At 36.3% G+C, this 24,562-nt stretch overlaps 1 protein-coding gene across 1 annotated transcript in view; it reads right to left on the bottom strand.

Moving 5' to 3' along the window:
* Cnbd1 (cyclic nucleotide binding domain containing 1) overlaps nt 1-24,562 on the bottom strand; it is a 367,012-nt gene that overhangs the window by 141,628 nt on the left and 200,822 nt on the right. Inside the window, exon 5 of the mRNA XM_085838485.1 lies at nt 12,670-12,815. Within this exon, the coding sequence (XP_085694611.1) occupies nt 12,670-12,815 (146 nt within the window). The remainder of the gene's footprint in view (nt 1-12,669; nt 12,816-24,562) is intronic.

Here is a 24,562-nt window from a genome sequence, read left to right as displayed (position 1 = left end):
TCAAATTACTGTATGAGTAAAACAAATGATTAGCCAGATGTGGATGTAATCTAGATGCAATGTATACATTATTGTTAGAAGATAATGTGTATATGTGTAGATAGATAGATAAAAGTATAGATGATACAGAGGTACATAGAAAAATATAAGTGCTGCATTTGTAATTACAAGAGAATGGTGTTTTAAAATATGCCTTTAATATTAAGACAACATGTTAGTATAATGAGTGAAAAACTGTTAAAGGGACAATGAGGGTCCATTCATTAAAGCTAATAATTGATAACCCCTGTTTTAAGTGCATTGCTATATTATAGGCAGTTTAAAATATATTGTATGTGATCACTATTTTATCTTTATTGATATTTTGGATCAGGTATTATGCTTGCTTTTATTCTATAAACAATAAAACTGAAGACAGTGAGAAAGGAAATATTGTCTCTAAGTCCAGAACCCTGATATTAGTACAGACAGTTTTCAACACAGCAAGACTTCAAATTCCCATTTTGGTTAGTGTAATCAATGTAGCTATGTAGATAGATAGATTGATAGGTAGATGATAGATAGATAGATAGATAGATAGATAGATAGATAGATAGATAGATAGATAGATAGATAGATAGAAATAGTATATGGATATGTAATGAACATATATAATGGGTATATGTATATATACCCATATCACTAGTGATTATATATATATTCGAGTATATATAAATAATATGTATATAATGAGTGTATATAGAGATTGGGAGTATATATTATACTATGTTTAATTTTAAGGTTTTTATTTTTTTTTTTAGGTTTTTTGAGACAGGGTTTCTCTGTGTAGCCCTGGCTGTTCTGGAACTCACTCTGTAGACCAGGCTGGCCTTGAACTCAGAAATCCGCCTGCCTCTGCCTCCCGAGTGCTGGGATTAAAGGCGTGCATCACTACCCCCGGCTAATTTTAAGTTTTAAAAAGCATGTTTCAAAACATGTTTCAAAAATGTTCGTTCATATATTCAAAGAGCAAATGTCAACACACATTTCTATGAACACCTGCTAAAAACATAAACATTATGTAATAGATGAAGTCCTTAAGGATATTTGGCACTATAGTTTAGTATTCCCTAAAGAATAGTGTGTACCTTAAATAAACCTTATCAAATGGACTGTATTGATTACTCAGCATAATAATCATACTTGATTGGACTCCAAACTTATCTTTGCTTAGACTATCTCCTGGAAATAGAAGTTTATATACTTAGATTTTCGTAAGTGACATGATGAATTATACCAAAAATTATGACTCATTTGAAATAACTTAAATCGGAATCTCAAAATCTAGAAGCAACTCTTTCCATTATCTAAAGACACTCTCAACAGCAACATATTCTTAGCATTAAATATTTGCCATACAATAGCTGCTAAGTTTTCACCTAATTCTATTAGCCTGAAAGTCATATAGCACTGTGTACTGTTCTGGCTGGTAGGAAGTGAAGCGGTCCTCTGAGGAGGTAGTGAGGATGATTACAAAATAGACAGAAAAGAAGACTCAGAGAAAAATATTAGAAATCAGGAGAGCTGCAATATCCTTCAGTTCCTTCAGTCCTTCACCTAACTCTTCCATTGGGGTCCCTCTGCTCAGACCGATGGTTGACTGAGAGTATCCGCATCTGTATTGGTCAGACTCTGGCAGAGACTATCAGGGGACAGCTATACCAGGCTACTGTCAGGAAGTGCTTCTTGGCATCAGCAATAGTTTCTTAGTTGGGTGTCTGCAGGTGGAATAGATCCCTAGATTACCAGTATGGACTCTTGATGGCCTTTCCTTTACTCTCTGGACCTCATTGGAAGAACAACAATATCAACTAACCAGACCCTCCCTCTCCCAGAGCTCCCAGGGACTAAACCACCAACCAAAGAGTACACATGGCTAAAGGTGCCTGTGTAGAAGAGGATTGGCTTATCTGGAATCAATGGGAAGCGAGACCCTTGGTCCTGTGGAGGCATGATGCCCCCATTGTGGGGGAATGCTAGGGCAGTGAGGAGGGAATGGGTGGGTGGGTGGGTGGGAGAGCACCCTCATAGAGGTAGGGGAGGGGGAATAAAATAGTGGTTTTGTGAAGGAGAAACCTGGAAGGGGGACAACACTTGGAATGTAAATAAAGAAAATAACCAATAAAAACTTCACAAGAAAAAAAAAAAGAAAAAGAAATCAGGAGGGCTGTCCAGTCAGTACGTCAGCAGCCTTAAGTTTTATTATTTTAGGCTATATGTACTTTATAGTATTATGGGAAACAAAGTCATAAGCCAGCAGAGACAATGACTGGTGTATAATCAATATCTGTACAAATCCACAGGCCTTGCTATTCTTTGCTGTTCCTTCTTCCAACGTTAACAGAACATTCAGCCCCTCACCTTGAGCTTCAAGTGTATCCCCTTTTATCTTTCCATGCGTCAGCAGGCCAGGAATTCTGCCAGTAAAGCCTGGCCTGACTTGACTCTACCTGACAGGCAGGAATTCACAGAAGCAGGCAAAATGGCTCCTGATAGCACTGGTCCACTTTCAAATGAAGAAATTAAGACTCAAAATAATTATGTAACAGCGCACAAATTACGTAAGTGTTTTTCCCAAAGTATATTAACTTCTGTAAGTTAATGACTGTATTGCTACCTCTGAAAAAAACATATATACACACAAAATTGCAAGCTTCAAACTCAGACATAGAGGTATACATCATATATGCTTAATGGATTCATGTCATATATGTAAATTAACGTATATATCCATAAAACTTCTCAATAAAAAAAGGATGTTTACTATGTATGCCAGAATTCTGGAATTGATCTCAAATATTTCTTTAAATTAATATAGTTAAATTATGGCCTAAAAGCCTGGCGGTGATGGCACACACCTTTAATCCCAGCACTTGGGGGGCAGAGGTAGACGGATTTCTGATTTCCAGGCCAGCCTGGTCTACAGAGTGAGTTCCAGGACAGCCACAGCTATACAGAGAAACCCTGTCTAGAAAAACCAAAACCAAAAACCAAAAAACCAAAAACCAAAATCCAAAATCCAAAAACAAAAACAAAAACAAAAACAAAAACAAAAACAAAAACAAAAACAAAACAAACAAACAAAAAAAGTGGCCTAAGCCGAATTAACTAACATTTCTCAATGGTTAATTGAGAAATATCTTATGTTACTTCTGATGTATAGACAAATTGTTTAAACACCATAATTGCCTGAAGTAGAAAATAGTTGCAGCGAAGTTCTCAAAGAACAATTAAAACACAGAGAAATAAAAAAATGATACTGATTATCAGAGTTGTGAATAAGTATGGTTATCAATTATCAACAATGAAAGATAAATGTAAACTTTTGAAACTAGGTTTTCTATATACATTTCAACATATGTAAAATTATTTCATACAAATTTTAAGTAAAAGAGTTTTAAGTACCATAGAAAACTCAGACAATATTATAGAAATACTGATTTCAGAGGCATAAAATATAGAATACTAGACACTAGAAAGCTAAGACTTCATGAAAACCTACCCAACTAGGATTAATTTTTATAAAAAGTATTATATAGTTAAGCTACATTACAAAAAATTCCAAGGAATATTTTAAAGTTTGTAAAAATGAATGATTGCATAATTTCATATTTAAAACAGATAACTTTTTTAACTACTTATATAAGGAGAACAAGAGGCATTTAAAGGAATTTTAAAACTGAAGGGAATTTTAATTAATCATTTTATTATTGACTTTTTCAAAGGTTAAAAGCCAAACACAAAGGTTGATTAAAGCAAATGTTTGTTAATTACTCAGTGCCTCCCTTTCTTTTAAAACCACCCATTCCAAATTGAATATAATGTTCCAAACAGTTTGGATGAATAAGGTCATACTGTCAACTGGCTAATACCCCTTTGACCTATAAACTGAATTTAAGTGTCATCTATTGATCAGGAAATACTCCCCTGATCCTGGCCAGCTTTATTCCAAATAACTAATGCCCCTCACAAGCAAGTTTCCTCACCGCACTTGTGTCATGGAATACTTTATACTCTACCTAAATACTTCATTCTCATCAAAGATGGGGCCATGGCTCTGCTCTCAGATTTAAGCCCTGAGCACACAGCCTTGATCACTTGGGGTATTTAGCACGCGTTTCTTGGAAGGCTAAATCACACTTTCATAAAAGGTAGAAGACTTAAATGATCTGAAGAAACACCAGAGTATTCACTGTTTTGGGTACAAAGACCCTTTATTTCACTTAGAGTGTTGTCTGCTGTTGAAAATGGTGTTTGAATATCTACTTTCTTTATATCCTCTTATATATAAGCTCAGTAAAAACTAAACTGTGTCTCCATGTATGTGTGTGTGTTTAGAAAGATTCTGAAATATTGATTCATAAAAGCTACTTTAGAAATACTACATGATTCCACAGAAAATAGAATGAAAACAATGGATAGTTTCTTCATAGCTGTTACTATAGGCATCTTTGGAGATGAATACACTGAGCATAAAGTTAATATATCCTTTCTTATTTCATGCAAGCAGAAGTTACATAGCTCAATATAATAAGATTTCTTATTATATATCTATAATTTGAGTAAAATAATCTACAAATAATGTGTACTTTGAAGTGTGAGGGTGGGAAAAATGGTCCAACACACTAAAGTAGCCTGTTATCACTGAGATAGTCTATTCTCAGGAGAAAAATAAAAACAAATATTTAATAAAAGCCACTAAATGTATTATAATTAGATGAAGCATCCAAACCTCAGCTTTCTAAAAGAAGTAGAAACTATATGACGAGATAAAAATGTTATATTTGGTGTAAATTATCTAAATTGTCTTATTGAAAAAGATGGCATTTGGAATAGACTTGGAAATGTAGAGGATTTTATTTGGAAGTTTTTCCTACAATACAATACAATACAATACAATACAATACAATACAATACAATACAATACAATACAATACAGGAAAACTATCACCAAAACACAGATATGAGTGAGATTTTCATCTCACTCATGAGATAATTTCTTATCTCATCATCAGTCAAGTATAGGAAACAAAATTCAGGCATTTTAAAACATAGGTATAAGAAAAAGTATTTTAAGTTATCTAATTCAAGTAACAATCTTTCAAATAAACCACAATCATATTTTAAGCCTTAGAAATAAAAAATGTCTATTTTTAAAATAAACAATAATTTCAAATTAAGAATAAATCCTTGATATCATATGTATATGCTATTGCAATAAATATTAATAATCAAAATTTTAAAGAGCATTGAAAATCAAGAAACATAAAAATCCAGACTGTTCTTTTTTTCATTTTGGATTTTAGAAATAAGTCATAAATAGATAACTCCAAGCAAATGTAAAAGTCACTACTGGGAGTATGAGAAAAATACACTAGTTGTTAAGCTGACTTCAATATATCATTTAAAAATTAACAAGGAGATTTAGTGGAGTCTCCATGCATAAGTGACACCATGACTCCCTGAGAAGCCCCAGAGGTACCTGAAGTAAGCAGTTATTGCTCTTAGTTATAGTACTCTTAAATGGTATGACACTATTACGGATACCACACACCCTGAATAGAGAAGTCAATTTTAAACTGTTCAGGAAGCTTTCTCAGGGTGGCTAGCATTCGTTGTGCCAAAAGTTGTAATGCAGGTTGTGGGGAAACAAATAACATTGATGGTCTTACTAGATTCTTAATGTTAAACTATAGACATAGCAGACAAATGTGCCCCCTGATGCAATAATAAGGGGAGACCTGTGAGGAGTTGATAAGAAGAAATAAATGGAGGATTGAACTAGTCTATGAGAACAAGGGAAGAAAAGGAAGGAAGGAAGGAAGGAAGGAAGGAAGGAAGGAAGGAAGGAAGGAAGGAAGGAAGGAAGGAAGGAAGGAAGGAAGGGACATATAAAGGAAGGGAGGGAGTAAGGAAGAGAGTGTGGGAAGGAGGGAGGAAGAAAGGAAGGAAGGGAGGGAAGAAGGAAGGAAAGGGAGGGAAGGAGAGGAGGGAAAAAGAAAGGTAAGAAGGAAGGGAGGGAGGAAAGAAGGAAGGAGGGAACAAAGAATGAGCTCAATTACTTTAGGGGAAAAAGTAGCTTAAATTCCATGTTTTTAAGATTTCATGTGTGAAATGTTTCATAGAAAAGATCTATGTCTATGTCTAGTAAAAGGCAAGCAGTTTGCTTGTAAGAAGTTTTCCAAGTTCTTGGACAGGTGTGCTAGGAAAGAGAGAACCCAAAGCAGCCACCAATATGAGTAAGGTCAGGGCCATGGAATATAAGAATATATAACCATGTCTATTGGAGCTGAATCACTGGACAGAGGGAGAATGAACACTTTCCTGGAGAAAAGGGAAACAGAGAAAAGCTTTTGGGATAGATTTTACTAGAACAGAGGGACAGAAATCACAGAATAAAGCAGGAAAGCAGTTTTCAGCAATCTTGAGAGTTTGATCTTCATGAAAGGACTTCCTAACTAAATCATCCCTGTTTTGAAGTGACTGGTAAAACTGTCCTTAAGAATAATTATGTTAAAATAAATTGCAAAGATTGCAATATTTAGGTCTTATCCTTCCATCTCAGCTTGGTACAGAAGGAAAAGATTAAATGAAGAGTTAAGGATCTATCATTTCATAGCAATACACACAATCTGTGACTATGCATCATCCTTTTTGACTTATTGGAAAAGTTCAGGTAGAAACTGGCCTTAGTGTTTGAAAATCAATCTTTTCTGAAGCTAGTAAAATGTCATATGGTGCTATCTACAGATTATACAGCAAGTCACAGCTCACAAGCGGTCCTGGGATTCCGAAGGCTAGTGTCAAAACTCTACAGTTAGAGCTTGCTGTATGTAAGTTACCTGGTACAGAAGCATTTCTGACGTTCAGTATTTTCATCTGATTGTAGTTATTGGGACACTAATCATTTAGCTTGAGGAATATTTTCATTTAATTAAATTTAAAATAGTTTTATATTTATATCTATAAATTGTAAATGTATTTATAAATATATATCTATGAATATTAGATGTATAACAATTTATTGGGCTGGTGAGATGGCTCAGTGGGTAAGAGCACCCGACTGCTCTTCTGAAGGTCCGGAGTTCAAATCCCAGCAACCACATGGTGGCTCACAACCATCCTTAATGAGGTCTGACTCCCTCTTCTGGAGTGTCTGAAGACAGCTACAGTGTACTTACATATAATCAATAAATAAATCTTAAAAATAACAAAACAAAAAAAAACAATTTATCATTTATCCATTTTTGGTGAATATATAAAACAGCTTTAAATGCACAAGTCTTTTTTTTTAAGAATGTGTGAACCTAATCATTCAAAAACGTTTGCTTATTTATTTTATATGTATTGATATGTGATGATTATTGATTTGTCAGTAAAATATTTTATTCGTTAATTCAAACTGTGGTGAAGAGGGATTTACTATATGATCTTAAATACATATACAGTGTTCTTTAAGAACTTAATGTAGCCAGGCAGTGATGATACACATCTTTAATCCCAGCACTTGGGAGACAGAGGCAAGCAGATTTCTGAGTTTGAGGCCAGCCTGGTTTACAGAGTAAGTTCCAGGACAGCCAGGGCTACACAGAGAAACCCTGTCTCGAAAAGACAAAACAAAACAAAATAAAACAGAAACAAAACAAAAGAGAAACTTAACGTAGAAATACATTTTTCTTCTCTTCACTGTATAAATTTTATTTTAAGCATAAGAACAAAGATAAGGTTACACAAATAAAAAAAAATAAATGAAATAAAAAATGAATGAAACACACCTAGTCTGCTATGTGTGACAGCCTTACAACACAGTACACTGCAGAATGCAGAAAATCCCCAGATTGACTGTCAGTTGTTTCTCTATGGTTCTGTCTGTGCTGCATCATGAGATAACATCATCTCTTGTCCGGAGAAAGACTACAGATCAACACCTAATTCACAATTTGTACTGACTAGCATCTCCTCCATCCCATATTCTCAGTAATTTGGTACAGTTAATATAAGCCATCTTAAGTTATGGTAATTTTATAGTAAATAATAATATAACATGGTTAATTTCATAATTACTTAGAAACATATATATGCTTGATTTAATTATGGTCTAGTACTGTTTCCTTGTCTCATGTTTTGTTTGTATAAGAGGCTATTAGATGATGCAATTATTCAGGAAACTTCTTTAAATAATGCTGCTCAAAAGAACTAATGGCCATTAAAAAAGAAAAAAAAAAAAACAGAAGGTACAAACAGCTGTGCAGAGTTGCACTAGAGAAATGAGCTTCTGTGGCAGATTGAAAGTCAGCAGCCTGGGGACGAGGGTCTGCATGAGGGAGCACTTTAAATCACAGCAGACAGAGGAAAGCACACAGGCGAATAAAGCAAATGGAGAGAAGCAGACACCTAACCAGGCTTTTTTCTTAAGGTGGATGAACAAAGAGAACTTCAAAGTTTGTGAACCTAATGAGCTGACACTTTGATAGAGAAACATCTGAGCAGCTAGAGCTACATGTCATGTCTAAACAATTCCAAGGGATCTGAATATGGGTAGGTGAAGAAAAACAGAGACTTATAAATTTTTAAAGAACTAGAAGATGCAAGATGAAATCCTGTATTTCTTCTAATCCTGTAAGACTTGGTATTTTATTAATAATTATGGACAACATTTTATTCTAATATGCCATCAGAATAAAATGTTTTTTGTATTTTTAATTATAAAACTTCCTTGAAAAATATAAATCTCTGATTAAAGTATGTATGACTCTAAAATTATTGTATGAATTAGCCCATCCATACATGTAGAAGAAATAGAAAATTATTTGCCATTACTGATCTTATATTAGCTTTCATTATTTCAATAAAAGCCTGAGCTATTTGAATTTGTAGTGGGAAAGGTACATTTAGGCCATGATTGGTAGGTATGAACCAAAGATCACATATCCCAATTGTTGAGCTGATGGTAAAGCCATATTGTGAAGATATACTGTATCAACCAAATATCTAACAAGACTAAAGAAAGGACAGTGTTAACACAGCCATGCTTACTACTATCACAATCCCCTACAAGAACTAAATAAATAACACATATATTATAGAAAATCACTTAAGAGAATACGCTTCTAGGACCCACCTCCCAAAGGTTCTACTATCTCCCAACACTGTTTATTAGGCCACAGATAGGCAAAGGCTTCGATCACAGTAGATTGTTTAGGAACATTCAAACCATGCCCAAACCATATTAGGCCCCAACTGTACATTTCCCCACTAAGAAAAAAATTAATGTATGTAAATTCAAAATGTCATTCTAGATCCACTTATATTTTTAAATATATATATATGTATTTTCATACATTTAGACTTTTTATAGATAATTTTAAGTTTGTATGTTGTACTTTTATTTACTACCTTTTGTAAATTGTGTGTGTGTGTATGTGTGTGTGTGTGCACACGCGTGTGCACAAGCACGCATATGCATGTGTGTTTCTATACAGAGACACACACATATGCATGCAAATACAAGAACATTCTTATAGGCAGAATGAGTCAGCATACCCTGACTGGTGCTCAGTAATGGCTCATGTGCAACAGCTGTGGCACTCCCCAATTCTGCAGTAAGAGTCTACTTCTGCTTCTGATCTGACTACCAGAGTCGGTGTCTTTGGTTCCATGTCCTCTTACCACCTACACCCAATGACCATCCCAAGGGGCCGAGGGCTGGAGCAAGATATTCTTTTCAGCCAGTACCTACAATTCCATCAACTGAAGACTGTCAATCTTTTCTAGAAGGACACTTATGTTGTACCAAAATTGTTATCATTAGAAATATAAAGTGGGACCTCATGAAACTGCAAAGCTTCTGCAAGGCAAAACACACCATCAATAAAACAAAAAAACCACCAACAGATTGGGAAAGGATCTTTACCTATCCTAAATCAGATAAGGGACTAATATCCAATATATATAAAGAACTCAAGAAGGTGGACTCCAGAAAATCAAATAACCCCATTAAAAAATGGGGCTCATAACTAAACAAAGAATTCTCACCTGAGGAATACCGAATGGCAGAGAAGCACCTGAAAAAATGTTCAACATCCTTAATCATCAGGGAAATGCAAATCAAAACAATCCTGAGATTCCACCTCACACCAGTCAGAATGGCTAAGATCAAAAATTCAGGTGACAGCAGATGCTGGCGAGGATGTGGAGAAAGAGGAACACTCCTCCATTGTTGGTGGGATTGCAAGCTTGTACAACCACTCTGGAAATCAGTCTGGCGGTTCCTCAGAAAACTGGACATAGTACTACCGGAGGATCCAGCAATACCTCTCCTGGGCATATATCCAGAAGATGTCCCAACCGGTAAAAAGGACACATGCTCCACTATGTTCATAGCACCCCTATTTATAATAGCCAGAAGCTGGAAAGAACCCAGATGTCCCTCAACAGAGGAATGGATACAGAAATTATGGTACATTTACACAATGGAGTACTACTCAGCTATTAAAAAGAATGAATTTATGAAATTCCTAGCCAAATGGATGGACCTGGAGGGCATCATCTTGAGTGAGGTAACACAATCACAAAGGAACTCACACAATATGTATTCACTGATAAGTGGATATTAGCCCAAAACTTAGGATACCCAAGATATAAGATACAATTTGATAAACGCATGAAACTCAAGAAGAATGAAGACCAAAGTGTGGACAATATGCCCCTTCTTAGAATTGGGAACAAAACACCCATGGAAGGAGTTACAGAGACAAAGTTTGGAGCTGTGATGAAAGGATGGACCATCTAGAGACTGCCGTATCCAGGGATCCATCCCATAATCAGCTTCTAAACGCTGACACCATTGCATACACTAGCAAGATTTTGCTGAAAGGACCCAAAGATAGCTGTCTCTTGTGAGACGATGCCGGGGCCTAGCAAACACAGGAGTGGATCCTCACAGTCAGCTATTGGATGTATCACAGGGCTCCCAATGGAGAAGCTAGAGAAAGTACCCAAGGAGCTAAAGGGATCTGCAACCCTATTGTTGGAACAACATGATGAACTAACCAGTACCCCGGAGCTCTTGTCTCTAGCTGCATATGTATCGAAAGATGGCCTAGTCGGCCATCACTGGAAAGAGAGGCTCATTGGACTTGCAAACTTTATATGCCCCAATATAGGGGAATGCCAGGGCCAAAAGAATGGGAATGGGTGGGTAGGGAAGTGGGGGGCGGTATGGGGGACTTTTGGGATAGCATTGGAAATGTAATTGAGGAAAATATGTAATAAAAAATATTAAAAAAAAGAAATATAATTTCATAGTATAAAGTAATTTTAATTACTATCCGATCTAATATTTAAGCAGCAGTGAGCATTTGCACCCTCTCCCTGTGCCTAAAAATGATTTTAATCACGGCAAACTCCTTTGATTTATTTTCTGCCCCTAGACACTAATTACATGGAGCCAATTAAGAGAGAAAACCATTGAAGAAAAATCCTCAAGTTAGGTAAATCTTTCAAAAATCATGAGTCTCCAAGATTTCAATTTCATTTTAAATGTCACCCTCCTGACTAACTGCTTTCCACAAACAGTAGCAAATACAGAGGGCAAGTTCAGAAGGCTGAAGTGTGTTTAAAATTCATTTACAAGCAGAATTCCTCTGTGTAATATGTTTATGCCTTGGGGATCCACACCTGCAAACAATGATATCATTTTATTTCTGTAAGGAATAAAAAAATGAAGTTCTTGACAGACACAAAAAGTCTTGATTTCCTTCCCTTAAAAGGTTCAGATGCATGCATTTATATTGAAGTAACTCCTACATCCTTGGTAGAGAGACCAAAGATGAATATTATGTCTAATGAGTGCTTTCCCAATATCTAGAGTCATATTTACAACTAGGTAGACAAGCATTTTAACCAACTGTGAAAGACTGCTGTGGATTGCTAATAAATTTGTACTGTGTGTTTGTATAATCAACAAACGATTATAAATATACTTTAGTCTCTATTCAAGACCTGATGAAGCATAAGTCTAGGGAATTAAGCTCATTGTGTTTCAAGGGGTACTAAGAGTAATTGGATACTTATTCCAATAGCAAGTACACAAACATAGATGTATTAGTCTGAATAGGAATGACTCACATAGACTCATGTGTTTTAATGCTTGGCCTATAGGGAGTGGCGTTATTAGAATGTGTGACCACTTTGAAGTGGATGTACCCTTATTGGAGAAAATGTTTCACCATGGAGGTAGGTTTTGAGGTATCATAAACTCAAGGTAGGCCTAGTATGACAGTTTCATTCTGCTACCTATGGATCAAGATGTAGAACCCTGAGCTCCTTCTCTAGCACCATGTCTGCCTGCATACCACCATATTTACCACCAGGATGACAAGGAATTAAACCTCTGAAATGTAAGGCAGCCCAAATTAAATGTTTTCCTTTATAAGATGTGCTGTGGTCATGGTGTCTCTTTACAGCAATAGAAACCCTAACTAAGACAATATGCTATAAATCTTACTAAAGTTTGAAAAAGCTCAAATAGTTTAGCATGCCAAGGAAAATTATAAGTACTTAACAATCACAAAGTTGACATACATATATGCATTCCATTCTGCTAGATGTCCTATGTTAGTCACATACCTGTGCTACTTTTGATCCAGGTTTCAGATATCACTTTCTTACTCAGGATTTTCAGATCCTCATTGCTAAGTTGAGAGGTTAACCCTGGAATACTCTGCAAAATCTTCCACACCATGTTATGCTCCTGTGTTGTTCTATAAACTGGCCTTAGAAAAATATGAAAGAGATTATAAATTCAGAGATTATAGAAAAAAGAAAAACAAGATAATGTATTGGCAGATTTAAATTTTCCAATTTCTTATTTTATTTTCATTTAGAATTTGTTCAAAAGAACTATGTTAAAATCTCATTTAGATTTTTAAGAAATATTTAACATCTATTCTGTTTCCAAGAATAAGACACACCATGATGCCTTAAACTTCAATAGAAACTTAATTACAATTAAAGACTCTATTATTTATTAGCAATAAAGAAAGACCACTTAGATATTAACTAAAGATGTTTTAATTTCTACATTCTATACTTGACCCTGAATAGTATCTTATCCCAACGATGCATATTTTATGCTTTGGATATTATATCACTAGTTTTCCAATATAATTATTTATTGCTGCATCTTGGATACACATTTTAAATGGCACTTATTTAGATAGTTGGCTTCTAAAAATAGTTTCAACATTCACTATCTCTCCAATAGTAAGATATGCAATGATGCTTTAAACTTCAGTAGAAACTTAATCACAATTAAAGACTGTATCACTTAATAGTATTTGTGTATTATTAAAGTTGGGTAAAATGAAGTTGTAATTTAACTCTTAACCATTTATAAGTGAATATATATATGTATATATATATATACATACATATGTAATTTTAAATTAAATATATTGTTCTCATATATCATGAATGGAATTATGTGTTTATGTAAAGACAGAATCCCATGTAGCTCAGAGTGACAGGTAAACTATAGTCATCCTATTTCAACATCTTCTTAAGCACTAAGTTTAAGGGCATATGCAGACACATCTGGCCTTAGTTTGTTATTAAATTATTTATTTCTTATTAAATATACTAGTGAGTAAGAACAACACTACAATAGAGGTATGAAGTTCATGCTACACTAATTTCTGAAAGGAATAACATAACTACTGGGTATAAAACTACAGAACAATTCTGTATTTTCAAGTAATTTTAAGGCCAATACAAAAAATTAACTTAGACCCAGAAAAGTAACTTAGGGTGTACACACCACATGAATAGTTTTTTTCAATAATAATTTCACTATAGACTTCATGTGCTATAGTATTTTGGATAAAAATGGATCTAATAGGCTCATATATTTCAATACTTGGTCCCTAGTGAGTATCTATCTGTTTTAGGAAGAATTAGAAGGTGTGATCTGAAGGTGAGACACTGAGAGCAGATTTGGGGTTTCAAAAGTCCCCTAGCATCACCAAGTGTCCTGATTAATCCCCCCTCTTCTGGTGTGAGCTCTCAGCTTTTCCTTCCAAGATGCTTCATTCTACCATCATGAACTCTTAGAATCTGGACCCATAAATTCAATAATACATTCTATTTATAAGTTGTCTTGATCATGGTCAATTATTACAGCGATAGAAAAGTAATTAATGCATGTGCTTTTGGCCTTGTATCTTTATATATGTGTATCTTGAATGGTGATCAAAATTGTTTTATTTTTCTATTGTAACTTATATCCAAAACATTCAAAAGCAATAGCTAATAGTCACTCTGAGAAACTATTTTTAAAAGAGTGGATCTGTCCTAAATAAATATGATTTTAAATGTATCTCTAAGATATAGTAAGACATAATTACTATATCAGCAATCTAATGGTATAATATCCAAAGGGGAAAATATATGTCATTGAATTCCGTGAGACAGCTCAGAAGATAAAAGTGCTTTCTGCCAAGCATGAGGACCTAATTTCTATCTCTCAACCCAATACTGTGAAAAAAGAAATAAGCTCTTGAAATGTGTCTTCTTCCTCCAATGTGTCTAGCCATATTCTCCAAGGCACTAAATAACTCTATGTAAAAATAAAATCAAATATGTCATTACTGTAGTCATCATAAAGAAACTGCTTCTCTTTCTCTATGTAAAGTATTTAGTAATATATACTAAATATACTAAATATAATATATTATATATAATATATAGCATATATAATATGCCATAAGTATATTATATAATTATATATAAATATAGTATATAATTATAAAATATATAATACATTGTATATATGATATATTATGTAATATTATATATATATATATGTGTGTGTGTGTGTGTGTGTGTGTAAAACATGGACAATCTGCGTAGAAAATTTATTCAGTGAACACTATTGCAAAGGCCTAATGTTGAGGTCAGGCTTCCCATCTATGTCACTGATCCAGAAGGCCTTCAGGGAAAGCTGAGCAGAGTGAAGGTGAGCAGAGAAAAAAACAGCCTTAAAAACAGTATCTGCAACACAACCTTGACATTGCTCACAGACAAGTAGATAGTACTAGAGGTATGTAGATGCCTTTATGTATTTTATGAATGTGTACCATTAAAATATCCAGTATTATGACCTAATAAACCTGTAAGTCATTGAGCTTTCAAACCAAAACACATTGTATGACACCTCATCTTCAAATGGAGCACTTTCTCTAATCCCCTGGTTAGATTTGTTCCCTGGGATAAGAGATGAGGGAAGACTTTTACGATAGTAAAGACAAGAGGTGCTCTACTCCCAGGACCCTCCCTCCATGATGATAAAAAGAAAGAAAAAAAAAAGAAAGAAAGAAAGAAAGAAAGGAAGGAAGGAAGGAAGGAAGGAAGGAAGGAAGGAAGGAAGGAAGGAAGGAAGGAAGAAAGAAAGAAAGGAAGAAAGAAAGAAAGAAAGATCCAAGATCTAAATTTAAAACTTGCAACATTGTTAGGAAAATTGAATAAATTGGCCCATGGAAACAGCATGGTTATTGTGAATCTATACATTAATTGTGACTCTTGTTTTGTTTTGTTTGTTTGTTAATATGCTGTTAATGATTCAACACCTTTCCCTGGTTTCACTACTGTGCAACTGTAAAGAAAGCTGGTTTTGTTTTTGTTTTGTTTTGTTTTTTATGTTAGTGGACCTGAAATATCTATAATGGCAGTTAATGGAAGGAAGGGTGTATAATCAATAGCCATAACTTTGCGATACAGTCCTAAATGAAGCTTTTAGTTTATCTTTTTTAAAAGAATGAACACAAGCTTTCAAAAGACTATGTGCATATAGTAGGTAGCTAGCAAGAGATAGAGACTTGAAGATACCAGCCCTACTAAAAATTGATTCACTAGGCATTTATTAAGTTTAATTTCTATATCCTGTACTACCATGTGACTGAGTTCTAACCAACTAGAATTGAACAGACAAGGGGATGGGATGTGGAGGAAGGATTGCGGAAGGGAGTGACTGGGAGGTGGGCAATGACTGGGACGTAAAGTGAGTAAGTAAAAAATAAATTTAAACAAATTAAAAATTACATAGCCATAGGGAGGCATAGCATACTAAGTGGTCAAAATTTTAAAGTGTTCTACATGGAGATAAAAAGTAGTAGTAGACATAAAATCATATATGTATGTGAGTTCATGCTTATATATCAAAATACATGAAAAATGTACATATAACACATTTACAACAGAAATATATATGTACATTTTTAACCTATGCGTATGAATAGAAATAGGATCCCATTTATAGTACTGTGTGCCAAGTTTTCTTTCTGGAGATTAAAACATGAATGTTTCTACTTAACAAACACAAAAGCTAATGGAGCACTTCATGAAGTGAGGAGGTCACTATCCCACAACTGTTCAGTGGCAGTACGCCTCAAACAATGGCGACAAACCAGAATGTTTTGTTTTGTTTTGTTTTGTTTTCTTATTTATTCTCTCATGCAATGCATCCTGACTACAGACTCCTCTTCTTCCATTCCTCACGATCGCCCACCTATACCTTCCCTCTCCCCCAGATCCACTGTTCCTTCATTACCCTTCAGAAAAGAGCCGGCTTTCTAGGGAGACCAACTAAACATGGCATAATAAGATGCAGTAAGACTAGGGACAAACCTTCAGTTCAAGACTGAACTAGACAACCCAGTCGGAGAAAAAAATATTTGAAGAACAGGCAATATGAACTAACTAGTACCCCTGGAGCTCGTGTCTGTAGCTGCATTTATAGCAGAAGATGGCCTAGTCGGTCATCATTGGGAAGAGAGGCCCCTTGGCCTTGCAAACTTTATATGCCCCAGTACAGGGGAACACCAGGGTCAAGAAGTAAGAGTGGATGGGTAGGGGAGCAGGGCGCAGGGAGGGTATGGGAATCTTCAGGATAGCATTTGAAATGTAAATGAAGAAAGAAAATATCTAATTTTAAAAAAGAAAAACAAAACAAACAAACAAACCAAAAAAAAAAAAAAAACCCAGGCAAAAGTGTCAGAGATACCCCACTCCCACTGTGAGGAGTCTCACCAAAACCAAAGTTAAACAACCGCACCCCATTAAATCTAGCACCCCAGGAAGACTCTGATTGCCACAGGAATATATTTTTAATTTAGATTGCAATTTTAATGCATGACCAATAACATGGTCTAAATTAATGCATGCAATATTAGCATTTATAAGTGCTTCATCTGGGAGGAATGCTCAGGGGGGAAAGTTATCTTCCAAGGAACATGACCAGTGTGTCACAGTATCCAAGAGGAGTTGCAGTGAAAAATACAAGTCTCCCTAGTGAGTCATCCTTTCTTTTGTAATGGTGTATGCCTTGTTTAAAATACCAAAGAAGACTCTCAAGAAGACTAGGTTGAATTTTATGAAAATAAGAGATATTTTCCTTCAAAATTAAAAAATAATATTTTATTATTTCTTTAAGAATTTCATAGAGTATTTTTGATCACATTTTCCCAACTCCTCCCAAACCAACCCCACCTCCCTAACCACGAATTGTAATATTATCTTTCTTTTTTAAACTAATTGAATGTATGTCTGCTGACTGAATTCTCTTGGGTGTAAGATATCATCATGTGACCTACAAAGTGCCGCACCCTTAAAAATAACATTCTCCCTTTCTCAACAGTTATTATTTGCTAAGAGTTCCTTATCTAAGTTTAGAATTCCATACCTGCCCCTGTCACCTCGTTAGAATTTCATACCTGCCCCTGTCCCCCCCCCTCTCTCTCTCTCTCTGTCTCTTACACACATACACACACACACACACACACACGCACACACACACACACACACCACACACACCATACAGGGATTTTTGTCTGGCCTGAGTTTGTACAGATCTAGGCATGGTGTCACAACTGCTATGAGTTCACATGTGCAACTATGTGTAACATGTGCAAAAACAAATTTTGCTTTGAAAACACTGATTTCTTTTAACCATTCATGAAGACTCTGATTTTTATAATCGTTTTGCTTCCCTCTTCTGTGATGATCCCTTAATGCTAGGGAAGAGATATGGTATAGATGTAACATTTATGGATGAACAATCCACACAATCTATTATTCTTTGTTCAATGACAAGTTCTAGGTTCCTATGCTAATTGTTATCTACTCCAAAAAGGAAACATGTCTAATAAGAATTGAGAAATATACAACATACCAAATCTATGAGACACAAAGAAGTCCTAGGGAGAAAGTTTATAGCAAAAAATAACCTACATTACAAAACCTATGAAAGTACATTATTAGTAACTTAATGATGCACCTGAAAGCTTTGGAATATAGAAAAAGAGACTATACCTCCAAAAAAATATACAAGAAAAGATAATTAAAAACAGAATGAAATTGAAGACATAGAAAAAATTAATTGATTAAATGATTCCTTGGTTCTTTAAGAATATTAGTAAGATTGACAAACTCTTAACCAAATTAACCAAAACAGAGAAGACCCAAATTACTAAATTCAGAGCTGAAAGGGCTGGAGATGGCTATGTAATTAACAGCACTGGATGCTCTTTCAGAGGACCCTGGTTCAGGTCCCAGTATTCATTTGATAGCTCACAGCCATCTGTATATCCAATTCCAGAGTATCTGAATCCTTGTCTGGCTTTACAAGCTACAGGAAGACATATGGAACACATACTTACTTGCAGACAAAATATTTCTGCACATAAAATAAAAATTGAAATATATATTTTAATATTTTATATCAGAAATGAAATGGAAAATGCTACCTCAGATACTGAAGAATTTCAGAAAATCATAAGGGCATACATAAAAATCCTTTATTTCATTAAACTAAAGAATAGGGTTAGGTTTGTTTATTTTTTTCAAGTTTTATTTTTACATTCAACAATATTCCATTGTTTTTACTATTTAGTCCTTGTTTGTTTGTTTGTTTTTTCTTTACATTGTACCATGCTATTTATGCATTAGAGACTATTTGAAATGGTGAAAGGTGTTCATTGCTAGCATATAGATTGTATGGATAAGGATTGAACTTATCCTACAGTTTGTTAATCCCCTTTATTATCTGAAATGAAGCCACTGCATTCCTCAAGATTTTCTATACCTGGTAGCATTCCTTCTAGACTGCACCCAACAGTTACAGGGCAAAAGTCAGGGAGGTAGGCCTGGATTGCTATAAAAGGGCCTGTTTATTCCTTCCTTGCTCTTTCTCTCTCTCTCTCTCTCTCTCTCTCTCTCTCTCTCTCTCTCCCTGATCCCTTTCTCCCTCCCTCTCCTCCCTCTCTTTCCACATGTTTTTGCTAGTCTCTTCTCTCTCTTATTCTCTCTCCTATTCTCCCTCCCCTCTTTCCTCCCCTCTTCTCTCTCCCTCTGGTCTCTCCTTTTTCACCTCCCCTCTCCCCTCTTCTTTCTCTCCTCTTCTCTCTTTGCTGTCTGGTCCTCTCCTCTCTCTCTCTTTCTCTCCTCCTCCTCCTCCTTCTTCTTCTTTCTCTCTCTCCTCTCTCTCCTCTCTCTCTCTCTCTCTCTCTCTCTCTCTCTCTCTCTATCTTTCCTCCCTTCACAACTTACCCTCCCATGTCCTAAATAAACTCTATTTTATACTATATCCCTATATCCTTCTTATGGCTGGTACCTCAGGAGAGAGGGATACCTTAGCATGAGTTCACCAAGGCTAGTCTTCCACTTCACCATATGTGGACCTACGAAAACACATTCTGTATTTTTTTATAAAACAAAATAAAACCAAAGATATAATTTGTAAACAAACAATTTTCATTTTCTTTCGTAGTGAATTTCTACTTCTGTCTCACAATCAGTGTTCCTTGATTAGACTTCTATTGTAACTCTGAGAAAGGGATTCAATGGGATTCAGAATAGATATTCTGGTCTTTTCACAGGTTTCTAGAGATAGCATTCAATGTTTAACCATGATAGTTACAATTCTAACTGTTTAAAAGAAGGAGCAAGAAAAAGAAGAGGAAGAAGAGAAGGAAGAGGAGAAGCAGGAGAGAGACAGAGACATAGAGAGACATACAGACAAACAGACAGAGACAGAGAAAGAGGGGAGGCAGGGAAGGAGGGAGGAACACACACACACATACACACACACACACACACACACACACACACACACACACACGGAAGGAGGGAGGCATGGAGGCAGGGACTGAAGAAAGGATTTAAAAAACAGCATGTGCCAGGAATTTCTGGTATACTCTGAAGCAACATAAATATTCAGAAATTCTTTGCTAGTCTGTCTCAGCATGAAGTGAAACCTGGAGGCTCATTAAGAGTCACAACAAGTAGTTATCCCTCTGTCTCAGGATTTGCCTAAGGCAAATAGCATCTGAATTTAGCTCTCATACTTAACTTTTGGCATCCTCACTTTGTAGTCCAGACCTCACATCCACAGCTGTAGACACACATATTGAAGGTTTATAGGACTTTACATGCCTGTTGACTTCACACTCACTAATCCTTCATACTTCTTGCTCATGAGATGACTAGTAGATTGAACATCACTGGTTCGTAGAAAATTGATTATGGTTCTTTTAAGTTCTATATTATAACACTATTTTACTTATATTTATTAAGATGGATGAATGTAAAGAAAATGAGGCTTATGCATTTTTTAAGGGCAACAAAATTCCATAATAGCCTCCCCCCCCACCCCATCAGATGAGTGCCATGTTAGAAACCCCCTTGCTTGTTTGCTTACCTCTAAAAATGCTTACTAGAAACTGGGCTTAGGGCTTCATCCCCTCCTCCTGCTGTGTCAGAGATGGTGCTGCAGCCTAAGGTCTAGTTTCAATAAAGACCCTAGTGCATTTGCATTGGAACCAGCTACCTGGTGGTCTTTTGGGATTCAGAAAAATGGGTACAACATTTCTTTATAAATATTTAAAAATATCCCTTTTAGGTCATCAAAGTTATGTCATGTCATATTTTCTGTTTTAAACGTTAGGACAATGTATATCCACATTTCTTTCTTATGTGAGCTGTCATTGGAAAGCATATGTTCTATAAATACATTTAAGTCTATGCTACTCTCTCTGCATTACTCTCCAGCAGCTGGCTGGTTGCTGAGCCCTTCATTTGTTTCCACATGACAAGATGCTCTTTGGCTACTACAGTGTGCAGTGAAGTTATTCCTGATAGCCATTCCTACACTAGCAGAGCTAGCAATAGCTGCTTAAGCAGCAATGAAAGGCTAGTGCACAGCTTTAATGTAGCATACTTACCTAGGATGCTGAGAGGCCTGCATTTCAAGTTTTAGATGATCAAAAAATACACGCTAAAAGTTATATCCATTTAGATTTAAATGCAATGTCTCCTTACTCAAATTCACCTAAATTTGCTGCCCCAAATTAAAGTGCTAATGACCCAAAAGCTTCAAGTGGGATAAGGAACACAGGCAAGACTAGTCAGAGGGGTATGGTCTCCTGAACTAAGGGCAGGCTCATATCATCTGTAGCCCAGTAGGATCTGGAAAAGGGAAGATGGTGTGGTCTCATAAACCAAGGAACCTCCCTTTCCCTCTGAGAATATCTGCTCTCCTGAGAAGCCACACTAACCTCCATTGGTAATCACAACTTTGAGACTGTAGGGAAACAGACCTGCAGATGAAATCTTCCACCCACAAAGCTACCTTGTCCATAATGACCCCTGAGGCATGTCTGTGAGGTCTCTCTTCTATGGAGACATTCTCATCCCTACTGTTCTGATTAAAGGATAAATGGCTCTTGTTGAAGGTCCATTCATTCTTTCTTTTATTTCCATGTTGCTAATGCTAATCCTGATAAAACATTTGGTCCCAAAAGCCATGATAGATTCTGGGATCTTGTACATCAGACTCTTCATGAAATCTCCCTATCAACCCTTACCTGTCTCACTTCTTTTCTTGATATCTGATCAAGAGTATGACTACTTGCTGACCTTGTTACATGGAATAAATAACCAGCAACTATAACCTACAACTTCTGGGTTTTTGTGGCTTGAATGAGAATGGTCCCCATGTGCTCCTATATTTGAATCCTTGGTCCCTGCTGGTAGAACTGTTTAGGAAGTATGAAGAAGTGTGGTATTCTTCGAATAGCTGTGGCATTGTTGGAGGAGGTATGTTGATGGGAGTGAGCTCTGAGGTTTCAAAAGCTTATGCCAGGCAGAGTCTCTCTCTCCTATCAGCTCTAGCTCTCTCTCTCTCTCTCTCTCTCTCTCTCTCTCTCTCTCCGCCTGTAGATCATGATACAGCTCTAATCTATCATGATTAATCTAATTTAACACAATACCTGCCAGTCTCAATACTAGCTGCTGTGAAGATGATGAACTAATCCTCTGAAGCTGTAAACAAGCCCCCAATTAAATATTTTCTTCTATTTGTTTTCTTGATCATAGTGTTTATTCACAGTGACAATACTATCTTAGTCACTGTTCTATTGCTGTGAAGAGACACCATGATCACAGCAGTTCCTATGAGAAAAAGCACTTAAGTAAGGGCTTGCTTACAGTTTCAGAGGATTAGTCCATTATCAGAATCACAGGGAACATAGCAGCTGGCAAGTATGGTGCTGAAAAATAGTTGAGAGATACATGCTACACTCTAGGCAGAGAGGGAGAAGGACTAGGCCTGGCATTGGCTTTTGAAACCTAAAAGTCTACTCCCCAGTGATATACTTCCTCAAACAAGATCATTCCTACTCCAACAAGACTATGTCTTCTAATCCTTTTAATGCTTTCAAATAGTTCTTCTCCCTGGTGACTAAGCATTCAAATGTATTAGTCTTTGCGGGGAAAATGTATTCAAAAAACCATAGTAACTAAGACACCTTTTGCCCTAGTAACTGCTCCAACCCCTCTTCGGTGTTTGTAATGATGTGATATGTTAACTCAGTTTATATTTTCTTCCTTCCTTTCTCTCTCTTACTATTGATCTCCAGAGCAGAGACTCTTTGTCACATGGCATCACACTGCATCCATGGTGAATTCAGTGGGAGTTTCAGGCTAAGCCAATAGCTGGAAAAAGCCAGTTTTATACCCTCTCCTTAACTCTGGGAGTTCCTTGGCATCTATTGTCGATATTATGGACTGATTCCCACCTTTTTTTGCAAATCTGGCTCACATCTCACACCTAATGTGTCCTTGCAAACATCCTTTAGAACCTCCTAACTTACTCACCCACCTCTCTGCTTCCACCCTTTCAAACTTTGCTCTTTTACTCAACCAATCACTCCTATGCCACTTTACCTCATAGCTCTGCAACTCTTAACCCTTAACTACCTACTTTCCTCCATTCCTAGATTCCTCCTCACCCCTCCTAACTTGCAATCTTTTCCTTTAAGTTCTCATCACCCTTCTCCACCCCTCCTCCACCCTTCTCCACCCCCTCCACCCTTTCCTACCCCTCCTCCACCCTTCTCCACCACCCCTCCTCCTTGGTTCCTTCTTGTCTCCCATTTCCCTCCTCTGCCACCATGAACCACCTTCCCTGAAAATCTTCATCTCCCCATCCTCTTCTCTTCTACTCATGCTCACTTCTATACTCACAGCCATGTGTTTCCCGTGAGAAAGGTTGCAGGATAGAGTGGATATGAGCATATGTCCCATTTTCCCACTCAGATGTAAATCAGATACAGGAAAGGTCACCCTGGCATGACATATACTTTATCAAAACCTCCTCTCTCGACCCAGGCACAAAGAAATGCATCTGTATTTTTACCAAGGCCCTTAGAGATCATTTATATCCTGTAAATAAACACAATCTCTCTTCAGAGCAGGCAACCCCAGCCAACTAGCCAACAAAATTACCAACTCCCTGAGGGTAGCTTCACTGGATCCATTTGATGATCACATGATCTTTAGAGGGTGTGCAAAACAAACAAAATTTCCATTCTACTGTCATTTATGATAAAATCAGAGAAATTACCCAAGCCTCTGGTGAAACCCCTTCCTTACTATTGGCTCACCTCATTGAGGCTATAACTAAATTTACCAATCTATATGTAACCACTCCATCAGGGGCTAGCACTCTTCAAGTCCCTTTTATTAGTCAGTGTGCCCTTACATTAGCCATAAACCCAGGCAGTTAGAACAGGGGCTTAACTCAGAAAAGCCAACAGGCCAGTGTCATATACCCCCTGAAAGGAAGTGAACATCTGCACTGAAAAATTGTTTCTGGGAAGGAAAAGTATATTATCTTTTGTAGGAGTACACCATCTCTTTTCAGGTAGCTTGGAAAACCATGTCTCTAGCTAGAGCTAAAGACATACTTTTACCTTTTTATATGTTAACTTAACATATAAAAATCCCAATATGTCATGTATATGTCATGCCAGGGTGACCTTTCCTGTATCTGATTTACATCTGAGTGGGGAAAATGGGACATATGCTCATATCCACTCTATCCTGCAACCTTTCTCACGGGAAACACATGGCTGTGAGTATAGAAGTGAGCATGAGTAGAAGAGAAGAGGATGGGGAGATGAAGATTTTA

Source organism: Mus caroli, unplaced genomic scaffold (genome assembly GCF_978045245.1).
Source record: "Mus caroli unplaced genomic scaffold, Mus_caroli_1 scaffold_6, whole genome shotgun sequence".
NCBI classification, from domain to species: Eukaryota; Metazoa; Chordata; class Mammalia; order Rodentia; family Muridae; genus Mus; species Mus caroli.
Note: the sequence above shows the minus strand (reverse complement) of the source record. Positions and strands in the feature narration are given on the sequence as shown.